This window comes from Ruditapes philippinarum, unplaced genomic scaffold, assembly GCF_026571515.1.
Source record: "Ruditapes philippinarum isolate M1 unplaced genomic scaffold, ASM2657151v2 ctg4083_1_1_1_1, whole genome shotgun sequence".
NCBI classification, from domain to species: Eukaryota; Metazoa; Mollusca; class Bivalvia; order Venerida; family Veneridae; genus Ruditapes; species Ruditapes philippinarum.
In genome coordinates this window covers 140,878-163,036 of record NW_026861111.1, presented here as the reverse complement: position 1 = coordinate 163,036, position 22,159 = coordinate 140,878, and the positions used below count along the sequence as shown (strand labels likewise).

At 35.0% G+C, this 22,159-nt stretch overlaps 2 protein-coding genes across 2 annotated transcripts in view; one reads left to right on the top strand and one right to left on the bottom strand.

The window, feature by feature from the left end:
• Positions 1-6: 6 nt before the first annotated feature.
• On the top strand, positions 7-15,625 carry LOC132714550 (proprotein convertase subtilisin/kexin type 5-like). The gene is made up of 3 exons (XM_060697442.1): positions 7-193; positions 5,010-6,863; positions 13,093-15,625. Exons 1-3 carry the CDS (start codon positions 128-130, stop codon positions 13,417-13,419), a joined length of 2,247 nt encoding a protein of 748 aa, XP_060553425.1. The 5' UTR covers positions 7-127; the 3' UTR covers positions 13,420-15,625.
• A 2,793-nt stretch (positions 15,626-18,418) lies between these two features.
• The window catches only part of LOC132714549 (low-density lipoprotein receptor-related protein 6-like), an 81,472-nt gene continuing 77,731 nt past the window's right edge, over positions 18,419-22,159 (bottom strand). Inside the window, exons 12-13 of the mRNA XM_060697440.1 lie at positions 21,563-21,689; positions 18,419-19,219 (exon numbers count right to left, since the gene is read on the bottom strand). Coding sequence (XP_060553423.1) covers positions 19,082-19,219; positions 21,563-21,689 — 265 coding nt within the window. The 3' untranslated portion in view covers positions 18,419-19,081. The remainder of the gene's footprint in view (positions 19,220-21,562; positions 21,690-22,159) is intronic.

The following is a 22,159-nucleotide window of genomic DNA, read 5'->3' as shown; positions in this document are numbered from 1 at the left end:
TTGAAAATGAAAGTAGATAAATAACTTTGCTTATCAGGGGAAGTAACTTCTACCTGAGTTAGTTGGTTTTTTTTCAGAAAATTGCAAATCGAAAGTAGACTTTTATTATCATAACATTTCGTTTGTGATGGAACGAAGTTACAGTATGCATATTTTTGTTTTACTCGTCTGCATATACTCTTTATTTCAATCGGTAAGTGTTTTTAATTAATAACTTATTTATTTGTTAATAAGTCTTCTTTTTCAAATAATGACAAATTAATTTTCGTAAATATGGTTATTGCATGGTTTTGAACTTTTCCTTTGTTCTTACTAAGCCATTATACTCAGTAGACTTCAATGAACATTTGAAAACTGAATTGCTATATAGCAGTACAGTTTTTTCATTGATTCATATAGAAAAAAAGCTCGACTGCTATATAGCGGTTGAATTTTTTTCGCACCTTGTATATATCGATGTAGTTTTTTTTCCAAAGACGCTCCAATGGGGCAGTGGTAACGAACATTCCCAGTAGCAAAAAAAAGTACATAAAAAATGGAATCAATAAAATAAAATAAATACAATGAAAAATATAAATAAAGATAATTAATGAAATAAAATGTACTCTCCTTTAATCAAAAGGTACATCCGCTGAATGAATTATTTCAACTGATAAATGCCCCTGGTAACAGTTTACAATCCGCCTCTAACATTGGATGTCTTTTGTATATCTTATATATATTTTTTTTTTTGCGGCAGTGAAAACAACTTGAAAAAAACTGCCTTATCATAAATAACTGTAATGTAGCTAACGATTTATTTATTATTAATGTCACTGCGATAAAACAGTTATAGTATATGAAACCCGTTAGTTATGAGGATATAACACTGGCTGGGCGACATCTCGGGATATTTTTTCTGTAAAAAATTGTCTCGCCATGTTTTAGCAGAAACATCCCTTGATGTCGCTCCAGCCAGTGTTATATCATCGTAACTAACTCGTTTCATGTACTATAACTATTACTTAGTGGCTCGTTTCTAATTATCCACACTTTACAGGCAACGGAACGTACATTTCGTACAAAGTGGTATGAAAGAATAATGTTTACCAGTATTAAATGATTTCAAGAACGATTGCATCCTATCTAAATGATTAATCAACAGCTACAAAGGTAGTACAAAATGTATTTTAATTAATACATGTAACCGACGAACGAGTATTGAAATAAATGTATATGTATTTATCTGAACTTTTCTGCATTTATGCATTCAATGTCTTTCACTTTTGACAGATCCCTGGAAGATGTATTCTATTCTTACAAACAGTGATTAAAATTGAACTATCTCTTGTATTAATGTATGTGTTTGATAAATAGTCCTATAAAATATTCACTTATAATCAATTAAAACAATCTAACTCATAATTTAGAAGTCCATTGAGGTCGTGCATGAAAGCTTTTTATGAAAAAGTAACTTTTTATATTCATCATCGTTACTACACGCCTTGCAAATGATAAATATATTTATTATCTGATTTTGTACCTCAATATTCTAGCAGAAGTGTTATTTGGCACTAAAGACTGGCGACTGGCGCATCGTCTAGCAATATTCTTAATTATGTTGACGCTCAAAAACGCCCTGATATCTATATTTAGCTAAAAGATTTCAAAATGGCGGCGCCCTGTTAACTATGTTTTTTTCTCTCACATAATCATAAAATAAGTTAAATTATACCCATATAACACAAACTGCCCGAAATATTATCAATGATTATTCTTCTGACATCCCCGTAGTATATATACAATCATATATAAATTCAGAAAGTACAATAAGTCATGACGTCAATATGACACAAGACAAATGGCGCCAGGAAAATTAATTCTAAGCTACATTATTGTCCACAATAACTATTTTTATCAATTATTGTCCCCGCCTTTTCGAAGATAAAAAGAGGGATATAGAAATAGGCTCCGTCCGTCTGTCCGTCCGTCAAACTTTCGTGTCCGGTCCATTACTTTGTCATTTATCAAAGGAACTTGAAATACCTTGGCACACGTGTTTGTTATAACACGACGATGTGTCATGCGCATCAAACAGACCCCTACCTTCAGGGTCAAGGTCGCATTTGCTCATTCAAGATCAACATTGTCTATCTGAGGGCTTATGTCGTGTCCGGGCAATTACTTTTTTATCTTTAAAGGGATTTTGTAAACACTTGCCACAATTGTTCACAATAACGAGACGATGTGTCATGCGCCACAACCGGTCACCTACATATAGGTAAAGGTCGTACTTTGAGTTCAAAGATTAACATAGTCTGTTATAGGGTATATTTTGTGTCTGGTCCATAACCTTTTCGTAAATCAAAGGATTTTGAAAATTCTTGGCACAATAGTCCCATTAATAAGACAATTAGTCATGCACAACAACTGCATCCCTACCTCTAAGTTCAAGGTCACACTTAGAGGTAAAACAATTAACATAGTCTGTTATAGGGTATTTTTATGTCAGGTCTATAACTTCTTCATAGTTCAATGGATTGCACAAATAGTCATAATAATAAGATGATGTGTCATGCGCAACAACTGCACCTCTACCTCCAAGATCAAAGTCATATACCTAGAGGTCAAAGATTAACATATATAGTCTGTTACAGTGTACATGTATACTTTGTGTCCGGTCTTTAACTATATAATTCTTCAGAATGAAGGGATTTTGTAAATACTTGGCACAAATGTTATCAATAATGAGACGTTGTGTCATGTGCAATAACCCGTCGCCTACACTAAGGTCAATGCAAAGATAAATATATTTTATTATAGGGTACATTATGAGTCAAGAATAGTTTCAGACCAAAGTAGAACCTTTCTTATCGCTGTTACTTATAGACCACCTCAATTCAACAAAAATGTGTATTTCACTCTCTTTTCATCTGTCGTAAATGCTATACCTAAGTCACATAATCTTATACTTTGCGGAGACTTCAACTTGATGCCCGATGATCCAATTGTGTTAAAGTTTTGTCAAGAACATCAACTTCGCCAATATGTAGAAAAAGCCAATTATCATTTTGTTGTTTTGAAATAGTGATACCCATATAAATGTATTTCTATTGACACATAAGGTAAATAGGACTTATTTCATTTTATTTCATTATTAAACAAATCTATATATTGTTGCATTTGCAGATCTAGCATTGATCAAAATTTTGGACTTAAAGTCCTAATTCATGCCTTAATCTTTTGAACAATTTTATGCTTCATATGATACTTCCCTAAGACAGGGGACGTTGGTCACTATGTTACAAATTCTTGTTTAATAATTTCATTAGCATGTTAGAATGGAAATAGATATCAATTTGTCTTGCCTCAAGTATTTCCTATTTGACGATATACAATGCTCATCTCTAAGAAAGAAAAAATATTGTAATCTATAAAATCTACGAAATTCTTGCTGAATATGTGTAATTTGCAGAAAAGAATGTACTTGTCTTGTAAACTATATATAGAAAGCTACATTACCTAATATTACAGGTAGATAAAATTGATTATTTCTTTAAAAATTGCCGTTTTTATTGACACTATATTATAAAGTATATACTCGTTTATTCATGTGATCTCCTCTTACAGAATTAGATCTCTGCCATCACAACATTTTCGTCCAGATTGTTGACATGACTATTTTCATTTTTGATATTTACTTTCAAACAGTAAAGTGTGAGATTTGAACCAAAATATAAAACAATTTTGGGAAACCAAAATTATGAAAATATTTTTGTATATCGCACCGTTTGTTTCCAAAACAATGGCCGCTTTCGAAAGAGAAATCATTCAAGTTATTAATAATTTCTATTCTACACTTAACAAAAGTGATTTTTTTTCAATCGTATTGTCAGACTTGACACCAGAGCTCAAATTAAAATGTCGCTGCTATTATAGCTAAAACCACAGACACTTTGGGTGTGGAGCTAAAAACACCTTGTAAATCCAAATAAAATGTATATTTGTCAATCTCAGCACATGTACTGATCATATATATCAAAAAAATTAATATAAGCCGTTTTGAAAAAAAATCATATTTCAACGTCTATAATAATATACAAGATAACAATGTTCTCCGGAAAAAAATCCGCACACCTACCGTCAACATCACAATATATTTTATTCCATTTCCAATATTTTCACATAATCCTTTGGTCCATCGACACAGAAGATATAATTCGTCACAATGATGGTCAGTTTTAAACTTCAACAGTAAATAAACAACGCAACAGCCGAAATAAACATCAAGATTGTCGCCGTTTTAGTCCATTTACAAAATATTTCGACAAATTCATACGTTGCTCCCCAGCTTTGCGAGTGCAAAATGCAATGCGCTTTGAAGATGGGGACCAGTCGGCTATAGGCGGAACCATTCGGTAATATGTTGGTTCCCATAATTCTAAGCGGTGCGTATTTGTACACAGCAAAGCTGGGGAGCCATGTTTGAACTTGTCGAAAGATAATGTAAATCATGTAAATGGAGTAAAACGGTGATAATCTTGATGTTTATTTCGGCTGTTGCATTTTTATTTCACTAATATGATGACTAGATATTTTTTGTAAATGTTCAACATGCAAAAACACAAATAAATGTGGTACATCAAGTTTTATTTTGTTTTAAAAGATCTCTTTTCTGATCTTGAATTTTATTCCTTATTTAATTGAACCAAAACAGGAAAGAAACAAAAAAGATATCTATTTATATATTTAAACCCCATAATGATCTTTTTATGGGGACAATACCACGTAGAAGGTGACTTAATTGTAGCGTTCGTGCTATGACCATACTAAATGAACAAGTAAATGTCGAAAGAAAATGTTTTTCTTTCAATATTTTCTTATAATAATCTGATTTATATATTTTTATCAACATTGTCTATTTATTATTCATTCTATCAAATTCACGAGTGTCACTAAAACTTCAATTTGGCTTGCTTATGTTACTGATAATAGGGAATTGATTTTTTTCTGTTTCATGTTTTTTACAGGTTCATGTCGATTCTTACAAATGCGATGAAGGAGAAAAATGTCCCGAAAACTTGCCTTACTGCACACCAGTTGGCTGCGTTTACAGATGTCCCGACCACGTGTTTATCAATGGCACAAGTTGTGTTCGGGACTGTGGCGATCAGTATGTATACAACAGAACATGTGTACCTAGTTGTCCAAAAGAAGCATCGCTTGTTGAAGAGAAGATCGATTTTATAAATTCTAAGTTTAAGAAATTCAAATTTTGTCGAATCCAATGCTTAAACAATACCTTTACGTACAATAACACGTGTATAATTGCGTGTCCTAAGGCGTTTAAATATGTAGAGGATCGAAAGTGTGTCAGTAACTGTACTTTAAATACTTTTCATCAGAAGATTTATGATGTCAACGGAATCCTTGTTGGAATTCAATGCAACAAAAGTTGTTATAACTTTTCCAGTAATCCGTTTCAGCTCTCGAATGAATGTGTATCCAAATGCAAAGAAGACCAAGTTGTCTTTGGCGGCGTATGCCTTGAACAATGTCCTAAAGAGAAGCAGTTAGTGTTAAATTTAGATATGTGTATAAAAATGGGGAAGTGTTTACGGAATTGGCCTGAGCAGAAATATTGCTCAGAAGGATGTCCTAAGAATTATTTCGTTCATAATTCAAGTTGTTTATCAAGATGCCCAGATACAGCAAAGTACTCTCAAGATGGCCAATGTGTGACAACTTGTCCAGAACATAAAATGTTTAAATACTTAAATAATAGTCTAGATGTGACTCAGTGTTTTGAAGCTTGTCCGTACCCTTTGTTTGCATACAATTACACTTGTACTCATGACTGTCCAACAGGATTTAAATCTTTAAAGAGGATGTGCATACCCGAATGTCCGAGGGGAACATTTGTTGAAATATCATTCACTAACGACCAAGAATGTGTATCAGAGTGTAGCAAGAAGTACATCAGTGGTAATGTATGTGTAGATTCCTGTCCGAACGATTCTAAATATATCGCTGATTCTCACTGTTTATCCGAATGTCCAAAATCACATCCTTATACTCATAGAAACTCTAAAAAGTGTTTGATATCATGTCCAGATGATATAAAGACATACATATCGAAACAGGAGTGTGTTACTACATGTCCAAAAGGCACAAATCTTTACGAAAAATCATGTTTAGATGAATGCCCTAAAAACACATTGAAGAAAATGGGGGTGAATTCTGGAGAAGCTATTTGTGTTGATGTGTGTGACAAATTCAAGAACAATGGGACATGCGTTGATTCCTGCCCAGAGTTTTCACTAAATGATACCTGTGTCGACAAATGCCCAAGTGCTCATATGATAGTTTACGGAACGTCTTGCTATACAGCATGTCCAGATAGAACTTGTCTTATGGATAACCGCTTGAATTGCTCTGACAGCTGTATTTTGGACACGGATAGCGGACAATTAGTGTACAAGTGCCCAAAAAGTGCCCCGTACTTTCGGACCAACAATTCGGAAAACCACTGTGTTTCATCATGCGAGGAGAATGAAGTCCTTGAGGACACGAAGTGCATTAATGTAACCGATTGCAAAAGACCTGTCTTGTCGGATGGTAAATGTGCAGACCAATGTCCTGAAGGTTTTTTATATCTACCGAGTGGAACAGAGGACGCCACCATAAGCATCTACGGATATGAATACACTCTTGATAGTATCAAGAATAATCCATGTATAGGAAAAACTAATGCTTATACTACTGTTATAATGTTGGGACTTTTTACTGCCGTGTACTATATATTTGCTGCAATTTTTCTGTTCTCCTCTCAAGTCAAGGAAACTCAGTGTTGGTCGGAATATAACAAAGATCAAAATGAAGAGGTATATTTTTTATTTTATTTTCTCAAATCCACCTGATTAAATGTATAATACAAAAGATTCAATTGGCAAAATGTGTCTCAAAATAATATAACGTTAATTTCTTAAAATCGTTCTGATTATATTTTAAAGCCTGAACTTTAAGTGTTTGCTACATATTTTTTTATTTTTTTATTCCAAACTAGTCATAGTCACTTACATTCGGGCATCAGACCTTATAATAATGGGATTTTACTTCTAGTATTGGTTGGACAAGAATGATTTCAGTGTCTGCAATCTTTACTGTAGTAAGAACTAGAACTGCCACTATCATGGCGTGAATACCCCCGCATACCACTTTGTCAGAATCAACAGTGGCCATTTAGAGCTCAAGGACAACCTCTCTGCCAAATCTGAGGTTACTAAGCCAGTGCATTGCTATGTTATGTATTCTACATGCTTCAAATGTGAAAATGTCAAAATCAATACATTGCGGACAGGACATTCTTTAGCAATTGAGAAGAAAAGCTTTTTTTTGTCAAGGTCCCTGTGACTTTGACCTTTGACCCAGTGACCTCAAAATCAATAGGGGTCACCTTATAGCCATGATCAACATCCATGCCAAATATGAAGACTGTGGGTCAAAGGAATCTTAAGTTAATGGGTGGACAAACTTTTTGAAGTCAAAGTCCCTATGACCTTGACCTTTGATCCTGTGACCTCAAAATCATTAGGGATCATCTACTAATCATGATCAACATCCATGCCAAATATGAAGACTGTGGGTCAAAGGAATCTAAAGTAACTGGGCAGACAAACTTTTTGAAGTCAAAGTCCCTGTGACCTTGACCTTTGACCTGGTGACCTCAAAATCAATAGGGGTCATCTACTAATCATGACTATCTCCATGCCAAATATGAAGACTGTGGGTCAAAGGAATCTTAAGTTATAGGGCGGACAAGCTTTTTGAAGTCAAGGCCCCTGTGACCTTGACCTTTGACCTGGTGACCTCAAAGTCAAAAGGGGTCATCTACTTATCATGACTAGCCTCCATGCCAAATATGAAGACTGTGGGTCAAAGGAATCTTAAGTTATAGGGCGGACAAGCTTTTTGAAGTCAAGGCCCCTGTGACCTTGACCTTTGACCTGGTGACCTCAAAATCAATAGGGGTCATTTACTAATCATGACTTACCTCCATGCCAAATATGAAGACTGTGGGTCAAAGGAATCTTAAGTTATTGGGCGGACAATCTTTTTGACGTCAAGGCCCCTGTGACCTTGACCTTTGACCTAGTGACCTCAAAATCAATAGGGGTCATCTACTAATCATGACTAACCTCCATGCCAAATATGACGACTGTAGGTCAAAGGAATCTTACGTTATTGGGCGGACACGCTTTTTGAAGTCAAGGCCCCTGTGACCTTGACCTAGTGACCTCAAAATCAATAGGGGTCATCTACTTCTCATGACTAACCTCCATGCCAAATATGAAGACTGTGGGTCAAAGGAATCTTTAGTTATAGGCGGACAAGCTTTTTGAAGTCAAGGCCCCTGTGACCTTGACCTTTGACCTGGTGACCTCAAAGTCAAAAGAGGTCATCTACTTATCATGACTAGCCTCCATGCCAAATATGAAGACTGTGGGTCAAAGGAATCTTAAGTTATTGGGCGGACAAGCTTTTTGAAGTCAAGGCCCCTGTGACCTTGACCTTTGACCTGGTGACCTCACAGTCAAAAGGGGTCATCTACTTATCATGACTAGCCTCCATGCCAATTATGAAGACTGTGGGTCAAAGGAATCTTAAGTTATTGGGCGGACAGGCTTTTTGAAGTCAAGGCCCCTGTGACCTTGACCTTTGACCTGGTGACCTCAAAGTCAATAGGGGTCATCTACTAATCATGACTTACCTCCATGCCAAATATGAAGACTGTGGGTCAAAGGAGTCTTTAGTTATTGGGCGGACAAGCTTTTTGAAGTCAAGGCCCCTGTGACCTGACTTTGACCTAGTGACCTCAAAATCAATAGGGGTCATCTACTTATCATGACTAACCTCCATGCCAAATATGAAGACTGTGGGTCAAAGGAATCTTAAGTTATAGGGCGGACAAGCTTTTTGAAGTCAAGGCCCTGTGACCTTGACCTTTGACCTGGTGACCTCAAAGTCAAAAGGGGTCATCTACTTATCATGACTAGCCTCCATGCCAATTATGAAAGAATGTGGGTCAAAGGAAATCTTAAGTTATTGGGCGGACAAGCTTTTTGAAGTCAAGGCCCCTGTGACCTTGACCTTGACCTGGTGACCTCAAAGTCAATAGGGGTCATCTACTAATCATGACTTACCTCCATGCCAAATATGAAGACTGTGGGTCAAAGGAATCTTAAGTTATGGGCGGACAAGCTTTTTTACGTCAAGGCCCCTGTGACCTTGACCTTTGACCTAGTGACCTCAAAATCAATAGGGGTCATCTACTACTCATGACTAACCTCCATGCCAAATATGACGACTGTAGGTCAAAGGAATCTTACGTTATTGGGCGGACAAGCTTTTTGATGTCAAGGCCCCTGTGACCTTGACCTTTGACCTAGTGACCTCAAAATCATAGGGGTCATCTACTAATCATGACTAACCTCCATGCCAAATATGAAGACTGTGGGTCAAAGGAATCTTAAGTTATAGGGCGGACAAGCTTTTTGAAGTCAAGGCCCTTGTGACCTTGACCTTTGACCTGGTGACCTCAAAGTCAAAAGGGGTCATCTACTTATCATGACTAGCCTCCATGCCAAATATGAAGACTGTGGGTGAAAGGAATCTTAAGTTGTTGGGCGGACAAGCTTTTTGAAGTCAAGGCCCCTGTGACCTTGACCTTTGACCTGGTGACCTCAAAGTCAAAAGGGGTTATCTACTTATCATGACTAGCCGCCATGCCAAATATAAAGACTGTGGGTGAAAGGAATCTTAAGTTATTGGGCGGACAAGCTTTTGAAGTCAATGCCCCTGTGACCTTGACCTTTGACCTGGTGACCTCAAAATCAATAGGGGTCATCTACTAATCATGACTTACCTCCATGCCAAATATGAAGACTGTGGGTCAAAGGAATCTTAAGTTATTGGGCGGACAAGCTTTTTGAAGTCAAGGCCCCTGCGACCTTGACCTTTGACCTGGTGACCTCAAAATCAATAGGGGTCATCTACTTATCATGACTAGCCTCCATGCCAAATATGACGACTGTAGGTCAAAGGAATCTTACGTAATTGGGCGGACAAGCTTTTTGAAGTCAAGGCCCCTGTGACCTTGACCTTTGACCTAGTGAACTCAAAATCTATAGGGTCATCTACTACTCATGACTAACCTCCATGCCAAATACGAAGACTTAGGGTCAAAGGAATCTTAAGTTATTGGGCGGACAAGAAAAAAACGACGGACGGCCGGACGGACAAGCTGATTCCAGTATACCCCCCTTACAACTTTGTTGTGCGGGGGTATAAATTAACTATTTACTATGCTCACCAATGAGTAATATATTTTAATCACAAAAACTTATTCAAATCTATGACATTCTTACTGAATATATGAAATTTGAATATAAGAATGAATTAAAAATGTATTGTAAGCTGCCAATTGCATAACAAGAAAAGTCTGTCCTTTCTTAAAATAACTGCCAGTTTTTTAACGACACCATATATTCATAATGTGACCACCTATAGAGTGTAGAGTTTTAACATAACATATCTATTTCGTGTAAAGTCAGAACATGTTTATTTTATATTTACAAAGAGACTATGTAGCAATTATCAATATTTTCTAATATCAAAGTTGAGCATAGTATATATTTCATGGTATATGGGTCTTTTTTAAATTTGTATGAAAATGTCTTTAAATTTTATTATACGAAAATAGATATATTATTTTTATGACATGAAAATAGATATATCATTTGTATTTGAATGTTATATTTTTATTTCGAGCAGAGTTGACCTTGAAGGATTACGGTTTATCTGCGGTCAATTTGGATTTCTACAATTCACTTACAACAATAACACAGAGTAATTAAATCGCCACAATAAATTGAATGACGTCTGCTTGACTTTTTACATTCAACAAAACCTTCAAATACTACCATGCACCAAACTATAATAATCCAAACTATAATCTTTTACTAAATCATAAATAGTTACATGCACATTAAATTATATTGTCTTAAGCCATTTTTATTCGACAAAATATTCAAATAATAATATGCACATCAAACTATACTGTTCTCAACTGAATAATTAAACAAAAGATGTCAAACGACACAGATGCCCCCCTTTCTAACCCTTGACTTACATAATTGGTAATTTTGTTATAGAAACTTGCCATCATTGGGTACATATGGAAGTGTTCAATTATGGTAAAAAGAAAAATAACAAAGACTTTGTGTTAAATAGTTTCAGAGATCATGTGCGGAAACCATACTGACATTTGAGGTCCCCATGACCTTGGCCTTTGAACTAGTGACCCAAAGTCAATAGGGGTCATCTTATAATTATGACTAATCAATATTAGAAATATGAAGACTTTGTGATAAATTGCTTTCAAGATAATGAGCGGAAACCACACTTACATTGAAGAACCCTGTGACCTTGACCTTTGACCTAGTGACGCCAAAATCAATAGGGGTCACTTACTAGCTGTGACCAATCAGAATGTGAAATATGAAGACTTTGTGATAAATTTGTTTTTAAGATAATAAGCGAAAACCATTCTGACATTTACGGCCTCTGTGACCTTTACCCCCAAAATCAACAGGGGTCAGCTTCTAGTTATGACCAATCATTATTTGCAATATGAAGACTTTGTGATAAATAGTTTCCAAGATAATAAGCGGAAACCATGTGGTCTATCGACAGGCAGACCGACCAGACAGGCAGACCGACCGACAGACATCTTTGAAATTTATTTACTGACTTAGTTTCACCGTCATTTCCCAGAAGATATTCATAATGTAAAATTTAAATCCCAAAAATAGGAAAGGCAGAGTTACGGTCCTTTTGTACTGCATATATACGCAATGTGATCTATCTATCTACCCTCAAAGTTGATATCTCTTATAGTTTCAGAGTTATGTCCCTGACAAAGTTCAAAGTGAAAAAATGAACACAGGGCAATAACGCCAAAATTAGTCAAGGCAAAGTCCGAGTTTTTTACTGCTCATCTACCCAATGAGATATGATTACCTACAAGTTTCTTGTTAATATCTCTTATAGTGTCTTTTGTCCCGGACAAAGTTCAAAGTGTAAAAATTAACAAAGGGCAATAACAACAACATTAGGCAAGGAAGAGTTATGGTTATTTTGCAATTCACATCTACCCAATGAGATTTATCTACCTACAAAGTGTCTTGTTCTTATCTATTATACTTTGAGACAAATGACCTGGACATTGTTCAAAGAGTAAAAATGAATGAAATCTATCTGCCTAAAAGTTTCTTGTAGATACTTCTTAAGCTTTTAGAGCTATGTCCTGGACAAAGTTCAAAGGGTAAAAATAAACAAAGGGCAATAACTCCAAGATAAGGCAATGCAGTGTTACGTTTCTTATGTACTGCACATTGCCCAATGAGATAGATCTACCCACAAAGTTTCATGTTGATACCTCTTGTTGTTTCAGAGAAATGTCCCGGACAAGAAATGCAGACGGACGGACAAGGCGGCCATTATATATACTCATCGTTTGGGGAGCATGATTACATGCACATCATGCTACTAAATCTTCAAATAAATACATGCCAATCACACAATACTGTCCTCAATTAAATATTAAACTATATCAAAATATATTAAAAAATATGTTTGCATGTATATCACACTAAACTGTTTCAAATAATATTGTGCACAACAGTATTTACTATCTACAGCTAAATACTAGTATTTAGATAAAAACATGCACAACAAGCTACACTGTCTTCTATTGTCAACTCTTCCAATAATCACATGCACATCTCACAACACTGTCTTCAACTAAATATTTAGATAATTACACGAACACACCACACTTTCGACTTAGTATAAAAAAATATGTAAACCAAACCGGAATAATATTTTACTGTCATTTACAAAGTGATATTAGCATGTTTATAAGCTTATTCTTTTTGATATTTATTGGAAAGTCAAATGTCTGAAGCATGATAAATGCAAAATATATAGCTTATGTTTTCAAATGTGCTTCAAGCAGTAACAATGTTCATACTTTCAAATGTTATTTTTTAGCTGGACAATAGAACTGTGTATGCAAATTTGGTTCAAGATGAAGATACAGCAGGGAAGAGCTTGCAACATGAAGATCGTATAAATGAAGATCGTCTTATTGAAGATCGTCTAACTGAAGTGTGCCTAAATAATGAACGTCCTAATGAAGATCGACGAATTGAAAATCAAGTAAACGAAGCGTGTCTAGATGATGATCATCTAAATGATGTACCTATGTTGAGTTTAGCTGTAGAAAATAATGACAAAACATTTGAACATGTCTGCATGGTAGATATTCATAGAGGTAACGACGACTGTGATGATGTGCCATTGCTAGATACTAAATGATATTAAAAAGTACAGTTTGTTTATCCCACCAACCCAAAAAATATACATAAATGTGAATATTCAGAATTCGGGAAAACATTTAAAATGTTTGCCGCATGAGTAACAAAATAATATTTATGGAGTACGGCTCCTTTCATGCTCTAGGTTAGGCACACGCCTCTACTCACGCTCTAGGTTAGGCACACGCCTCCAGTCAAGCTCTTGGTTAGGCACACGCCTTCACATACGCTCTAGATTAGGCACACGCCTTCACTCATGCTCTAGGTTAGGCACTCCCCTCCACAAACGCTCTAGGTTAGACACACGCCTCCACAAATTCTCTACGTTAGGCACTCGCCTCTACGAACGCTCTAGGTGATAAAACTTATAAAATATGCAACTTGATCATGTTACAACATGTACCAAATTGAAATTGCATGTATTTCAAACTATCAATAGGATACCCTTATAACTGTATTATCAAATTGTTAAACTGAAATCAATTTCAATTTTTATGTCATTTCTAGACCTTATATCTACTTGAAACGTATTTGTTTTTAATCTTAATCGCTGTTTAGATGAAGGAGGGAAAATAATCCGTTTCATGATGAAACGGTCCATTTCAACGCTGAATTCGCTTACTGGGAAACACCGCCACAACTACAATTCAAACACAATTAAAACAACTTAACTTTTTCTAGAAACGTAAATCAAAACTACATGGTATAACATGCACCGAAGATATCTGATGTAGAGTTAACAAAATATAGACATGCACTAGCTCGGAAGTAGCGATATACCGATTTACCGTATACCTCCGAAAGAGGAAACTCTATCACTTACCAGACATGTTAATGCTCACACTTCTGTTTCAGTGTTAGAAATGAAGATATTGTTTATATTGTAACATTCGAAACTTATTTGTTTTTACAATGATACATATTAAATAAATTATAAAATTAAAAAGATGCTTTTAAATATGTATCATGCTTTACTACCATAGTGTATCTAATCGCATCGTGCTATAAGCACAAGTGATGACAGATTGGCTATGTGATGACAGAGATCTAAATTTCTAGATATTTGGATTGCGTGACCCTTAGTGGTCTAAGCATAAACTCATTTATTTCAAATTTGAAATATTATGAACCCAAAAAAATCAATATTAATTGGTGAAAACTTTCCATTCCATAAGTGAAAGAAAAAAAGAACTTTTTTTAATTGCAATGCGGCAGGCTTTGATTAAACGCGAACATACTGAAGAAGTGATGCTTGATAAAGGTCACTCCGTCGATGTTGCCAAAAACAATGTAAGAAAAGATACAGTGATCTTCGAACTGACAGGCCTCCAGTAACTGGCGCGTACAAGACGTCGTTCCGTGCGATGTCAAACACGAGACAACATTTTGGGGCAAACTGTATTAATGCCAAAATCAAATGACGTTAAAAAACATGATTTTTAAATCATATATACAGTCCATTTGAATCCATGCACTATTAAAATTTACACCCTTTCACGTTTATTCGGTGCACACGTTTCTGGAGAATTTTTTTTTAAATATGTCGTTTGAAGGCAAATTAACAAAGCTAAAACAATGAACTTCAGATGAAAACAAATTTGACTATTAATCATAAACTCCATGCGATTTCATTTTGTGTACGAGTATATATCATGATGTGGAAAAAGGAAAGGGACATAATTTTGGCAAAATGATAAAATCGATAACCCACCACACTTGCTGCAACAGCGCACTTGGTAACAATACGTCTGTGAATGTTTGATTAAACGTCATCAAGAAATGTACGCGTTGCAACCGAACATTTGTTTACGCAGAGCCGCTGTCGCCCTCCCAACGACATTTACCAATCATAACCACTCTACTTTCTTTTAAAAAATCATGTTAAACAAGAGCATGCCACAGGCAATGCAGCAGTCCCCTACCGGAATATCGTTCCCTAAATTCAACAATAACAGACATACATATGAAAAAACAGTGACACGTACTTACCAGAAGTAGGATCAACCTAGCGTTTGTACTTGTCAAGTTTTCATGGCAGAATTTTAGCCTTTTTCGGATAGAAGGAATGACAGACGGACGAACAGATAAAAAAATATGTGCCTTATTTCCAAAACATCTTTTTTCCACATACAAATTATCATTAACCTAGCTTTTATACTTTTTCATTAATGACAATCAAGATGTCTTTGGACTGACAGAGACAAACGGATTGGCAAACGAAAAAAATATGGCGTTAAAAATCTCTCATATCAAACTTGTCCCTATCATAAACCTAGCTTTTGTACTCTTTGACACAGAACGCTTTGTTCAGTCAATTTTCATTGTTTTCCATACTTTCATAACAAAAAGTGGAAATGATGCCAGAAAGGCAATATCGCTCATCTGAGAGGCCTTGGCAAAGCACATTTTCTTAATATGACCTATCTTCCTACAAAGTTTCAAATTTATATATTTTATAGTTTTCGAGTTATGTCCCAGACAAAGTTCAAAATGTGTAAATGGACATAGGGCCAAAACTCCAAAATTAAGCAAGGCAGAGTTACTGTTCTTCTGCACTGCACTTCTACCAAATGAGATCTATCTACATACAAAGTTTTATGATAATATCACTTATAGTTTTAGAGTTATGTCCAGGACAAATTCAAAGTTAAAAAAATGAACAAAGGGCAATAACTCTAAAATTTTGGCAAAGCAGAGTTACGGTTCTTGTGCACTTGAAATTAATAAGGTTTATCTACAAACAAAGTTTCATGTTGATAGCTCTTCTAGTTTTGAAGGTTATGTCCCGAACATGTTCGAAATGATAAATGAACAAAGGCCAATGACACAACAAGAAATGTCGAAATACACCTATGCCCCCCCCCCCTTTCATTGGTAATTTTGTTATAGAAACTTGCCATATATGGAAGTATTCATTTATGGAAAAAAGAAAAATAATGAAGACATTTTGATAAATAGTTTTCAAGATAACTGATATTCATACATTTAAGGAACCTGCGACATAGACCGTTGAACTAGTGACCCAAAATCAATAGGGGTCATCTAATAGTTATGACCAATCAATATTAGAAATATGAAGACTGTGATAATTATCTTTCAAGATAATGAGCTGAAATCATACTTCTATTAAAAGACCCTATGACCTTGACATTTGACCAGGTGACGCCAAAATCAATAGGGGTCTTCAACTAGTTTTGACCATCAATATGTGAAATATGAACACTTTATGATAAATAGTAACCAAGACAATTAGCTGAAATCATATAACCATTCAAAGCCCCTGTGACCTTGACCTTTGACCGAGTGATCCCAAAATCAATTGGTGTCATCTACTAGTTATGACGACTCAATATGTGAAATATGAAGACTTTGTGATAAATAGTAACTAAGATAATAAGCGGAAATCATATTACCATTCAAGGCCTCTGTGGCCTTAACCTGTAACCTGAAGTCAATAAAGGTCATCCACTAGTTATGTCAAATCAATATGTAAAATATGAAGACTTTCTCATGAATACTTTTCAAGATAATCTGCGGAAACCATTCTGACATTTAAGGCCCCTTTGACCTTGACCTTTAACGTAATGACCCTACAGTCAATAGGGGTCATCTACTAGTTATGACCAATCACTATGTGAAATATGACGACTTTGCAATGAATACTTTTCAAAAGAATCAGCGGAAACCATTTTGACATTCAAGGTCACTCTGACCTTGACCTTTTACCTAGTGACCCTAAAATCTATAAGGGTCATCTACTAGTTATGACCAATCACTATTTGAAATATTAGGATTTTGGTTTTCAAGATAATCAGCAGAAAACATGTGTCTACCGACGGACAGACCGACAGACCAACATTAGCAAAACAAATTCCCCCTTTTCTTCTTGCCTTAACAGAAGTATGGATCTTTTGCACTGCACTTCTACCTAATGAGATTCATCTACCTACAAAGTTTCATAATGATTTCTCTTATAGTATTAAGAGTTTTGTCCCGGACATTTAATAAGTTCAAAGTGTAAAAATGAACAAAGCGCAATTACTCCAAAATCTGGAATGGCAGAAGTTATGTTTCTTGTGCACTGCGAGTCGTCCCAATGAGATATTTCTACCTACAAAGTTTTTTGTTGATACCTCTTATAGTTACAAATTTATGTCCCGAACAAAAAGCGGATGGACAAAGTGGCGACAATATGGTCACCCTTGGGCAGCATAAAAAAGGGCTCAGAAATTTTACTCCAGGGCCATACTTGAAGAAATTTACTTGACAAAGTTTCATGCCAAATACCTAAGATAAAGGCTGTGAAAATGAGGAGAGAGGTTTTTTACGGACAGCGTATACATGTTAGAAAAAACCTATGACCCCCTTGGAATTGGTCAAATATTATCAAATATAATTTGAATAAACTTGGTCAACAGACAATAGTTCATGTTCAAGTCTTCGTGGATTCAGAGGAGATAATTTTTACCATGGGATGGGGGAATTTTTATTTTCAGGGCAATTATTTCAACAAACCTTGTAAAGACCAAATATCCCATGTTTCATACCAAATTTCTAAGCTCTAGCTCTTGTAATTGTGTAAAAGATGATTTTTTAATTTTTGTTCTGCATGGAAAAGAAATTTGTGTACAATTTTGAAAAAGAAAAACTCCATCCTAGGAGAAATCATATGCTTATAGTTTCAACAAAATTGGCCCAACAGCTTAGGAGTACATGTTGTTTGAAAGAAAAATTGCTGATGCATATAGAACAACAGACAAGACTCAATCACAATAGCTCATCTGAGCACACATAGTTAACCTTGAGAACCTTGTCCTCATGTGAGCTACAAAATGACCTGCATTTTAAATGCCAATATCGCTCTCTTTCCAAATACCAAGTATCATCAACATAGCTTTGCACGTTTTCTATTACGGCTACATCTAGTTCCTAAGGATGGACGAGCAAATAAATCTGTACTTATCCCTACGGTAAAACAGTTAGGGACTAAATACAACAATAAGTGTATTAACAAGTGTTTTACTTTTAATGAATCACATTTTTGAGCACAACACCAGTGAATGTATAAAAATATAATTATATCTATAGCTTCAAAATTAACAGTAAATGTAGTTATAAAATGTGGTGCATGTTCAATTCTTTAAACAAACAATTTGTTTTCAAAACAACTATCTATATGAAAACTTGCATTATATAAAAATTACTATAAAAATGTATTGCTAAGGATAACTAGATATTGAAAATATTGAAGTATCAGAAACTAAAATTAAATTAACGCATCATCAAAAATCAGTGTATAACATCATCTGATACCTCCACATAACAATTTCATTTAACTTTGCAATGTTGACCTGCAAAACAAACAGTTAACAAAAAATGATGGGAGATGGAGGCGGGAATAAACTCATTTTATACCAGAGTTATAGAAAAAAAAAACATTAATAGGCCTTTAAAGGGATTTCATTATAAAATACATTAAATTGAGCAACTGACTGGGTAGAACCTTGAAGTGCAGACTTTGCTCTCTCTATACTTATGACAATGGATAATCAATTCCTGTTCTAGTATGGTAAAAGGTAAAAGTTAACTGAACAAAATATAAACCTGAAATCTGCATGCAGCTGTCTATATTATTATGCTAATAAAGAAGAAATATAATTATATCAGTCATTATCTATGGAGCTGTAGACATCAAAATCTCTCATTTCTGTGAAGGCCGAGTCAGTGGAGATCATAGAGGTCTCTCTTGTATTGTGGTCTCTCAAGTTCCGCAAACAGTAACTGTCATCAGGATAGTCAATCTGTAATAGAACACTGCAAATATAACACAATATATAGATCCCTGACCTGTCTAATTTTAATTATCAGATTACTACAGTTGACACAATGACAATTTCACCACAACAAATTTGTGAACAAAAGAGCACATGTCAATGTTTGCGGATAAATTTATTGTTATTTAAATACTATGTGAAATATGAAGACTTAGTGATAAATAATAGCTTTCAAGCTAATATATTATAAGCGGCAAACATAATAACATTCAAGGCCTGTGTAACCTTGACCTTTGAGCTAGTGACCCAAAATCAAAAAGGGTAACCTAGTAGTTATGACCAATCAGCATGTGAAATATGAAGATTTTGTGATAAATAGTTTTCAAAATATTTAGCAAAAACCATTCCGACATTTGCCCGGTGACCTTGACCTTTGAAGTAGTGACCTAAATATTAATAAGGGTTATCTACTAGTTATGACAAATCACTATGTGAAATATAAAGACTTTGTTATAACAAGCTTTCAAGATAATAAGCTGAAACCATACTACCATTTAATGTCCCTGTGACATTTGACCTAGAGACCCTAAAATCAATAGGGGTCATTTACTAGTTATGACCAATCAGTATATGAAATATGAAGACTGTGATAAATAATAATCATGATAATGAGCGGAAGCCATTCTGACATTGACCCAGCGACCCCAAAATCAATAGGGGTAATAAAATATAAAGACTTTGTGATAAATAGATTTCAAGATCATCAGCGGAAACCATTCTGACATTTAGGGCCCCTGTGACCTTGACCTTTGACCTAGTCAGTAGTGACCCCAAAATCAATAAGGGTCATTTATTACTTATGATCAATCATTATGTGAAATATACACGTCTAAATGGATTTGTTTCGATTTTCATTTATAAACGTTTACAATATTTTTTACCGTTCCATAATTATTGTCTTACAAAATATCTTAATCATTAACTGTAATCAATAATTTTATCAATTCTAATCAGGTTTATTCCAAAGTAAAAACTGAAAATGGGTGTTTACAACACAGCATCATCGTGCAATAATCGCCTTGTGGCATGATACATTCTTGGTAAAGTTGATTTGCCTTTGATCTTTCAATAAAACGAAATTGGGATACAATGCCGACACAATCGTCATGAGCCCTGAACATTATTTATTTAAACATGTATGAAAATAGAAAGCATGTCATCATTTGGCGACTCAAATATAGTATAGTAAATAGAAGTTACACCTTTTGAACGTGGTCGTTTCGGTTCTAAATGTAAACGTGGGAGCCTTTATGTGAAATATGAAGACTTTTGGATAAATAATTTTCAAGGTATTCAGCAAAAACCATGTGGTTTACCGATGTACTGACCAACAGACCGACCTACCGATCGACATTAGCAGGATAATTTCTTCAAAGAGGGGCTTAAAAATTACTTTAAATCACTGAAAAGCATGAAAGAGAAAAAAAATTGTTTGTTTTTGCATGAAAGATTGAAATATATTTCACTTTATAATACCAGCTATTATATTTTCACTTGCGGCTACGTCACTTGTTAAAATATTGCATCTGGTGTCAACTCGGTGAAATATATTTCGATATTAAATGCAAAACAAAAAATATCCTTTATATAATCTGCAATCAAGTCAGCATTGACGGAGCCAAAGCTTACAATGCTAATTGTAATACTGCACCTTTGCAACGCCCCTTTTCATTGGATAATTTTGACATTTAAATAATTTATAGAGTACATTGTATATACAAAGCTACTGTTAATTTGTTAATTCCACTGTTTTCTAAAATAAAAAAGTTTGCTGTAATTTCTAAATTTGATATATTGAAGATTCTTGACAATTTATATGACCATTTCTAAACAGTTATTTGCAATATAACCCCTGCTTAGCGAACAAATATTCATGTCAAGTATGACCTGTCAAAATTATCTTTCTTGCATAATAAGACTGTGTTTCTATTGGTGGAAATTTCATCTGGTGTGTGCCAGATGAGCCGCTATATAATAGAATGCTGAGGATGACGAAATTTAGCTGTTATGAATAAAGTTGTAATTTTATACACTGATACCCTGTGTTGTAAGAAAATAGTGTAATGAAATAAATTTCCATGGAATATTGTTTGATTAAAAACATGATGGAAAATGTTAGAATATGCAAGAAAAGATTCTTGCATATCTGACATGTTTCTGTTTGGATCCGCATTATGATCCTTCCCTCGGGATTCCGTCCTTGGGCAGTAACTTCTTGGGATGGATATTCCGATCTGAACCGCAACATATGAAAAATATTAGTATTATTACTAATTAATAGTTTAACCAAGAAAGTAATAAATCACTTACATCGTCATACTGCCTGAAGTGAGGATCAGACATAGAGGAGGTGGAATCAGACACCAATCCCTCTGAATCTTCAGAGTGCCTTGCCTTCATGTACTGTATGAACTTGCACATCCAATTTTGCTTCCGTCTATCAAAACAGGAAAGAAATTTAGTTACTTAAGCATCTGGTTTAAAATATTCTCCGACAAATATATTGTTTTAATCACCATGCCAAGAATTCATTCCACAATTTTGGTTAATGAAACCCTGGGGGGTTTGGAGGGGGACTGGTTAAGGTTGTTGACTTCAAACTTCCTACCCCTCACTGCTGTAGGCTGGTTCAAAACCAGTTTGCTAAAGAAACGGGACAGGGTCAGGTTCTACTCCAACAAAATATGAAAGACATCTATCAATAAATATGGACCGTATGAGCAAAAGTTTAAAATCTATTTTTAGCAATGGTGAACTTGACCCTACTGACCCCTAACTCCATTCAAAGGTAGAAGACTTCTTAATTCACATTCCTACCAAACATTAGACATCTGTCAATAGAAAAATGTAACACCTGTTAAAGTGTTAAAATCTATTTTTGGCTTTGGTGACCTTGACCCAAATGAC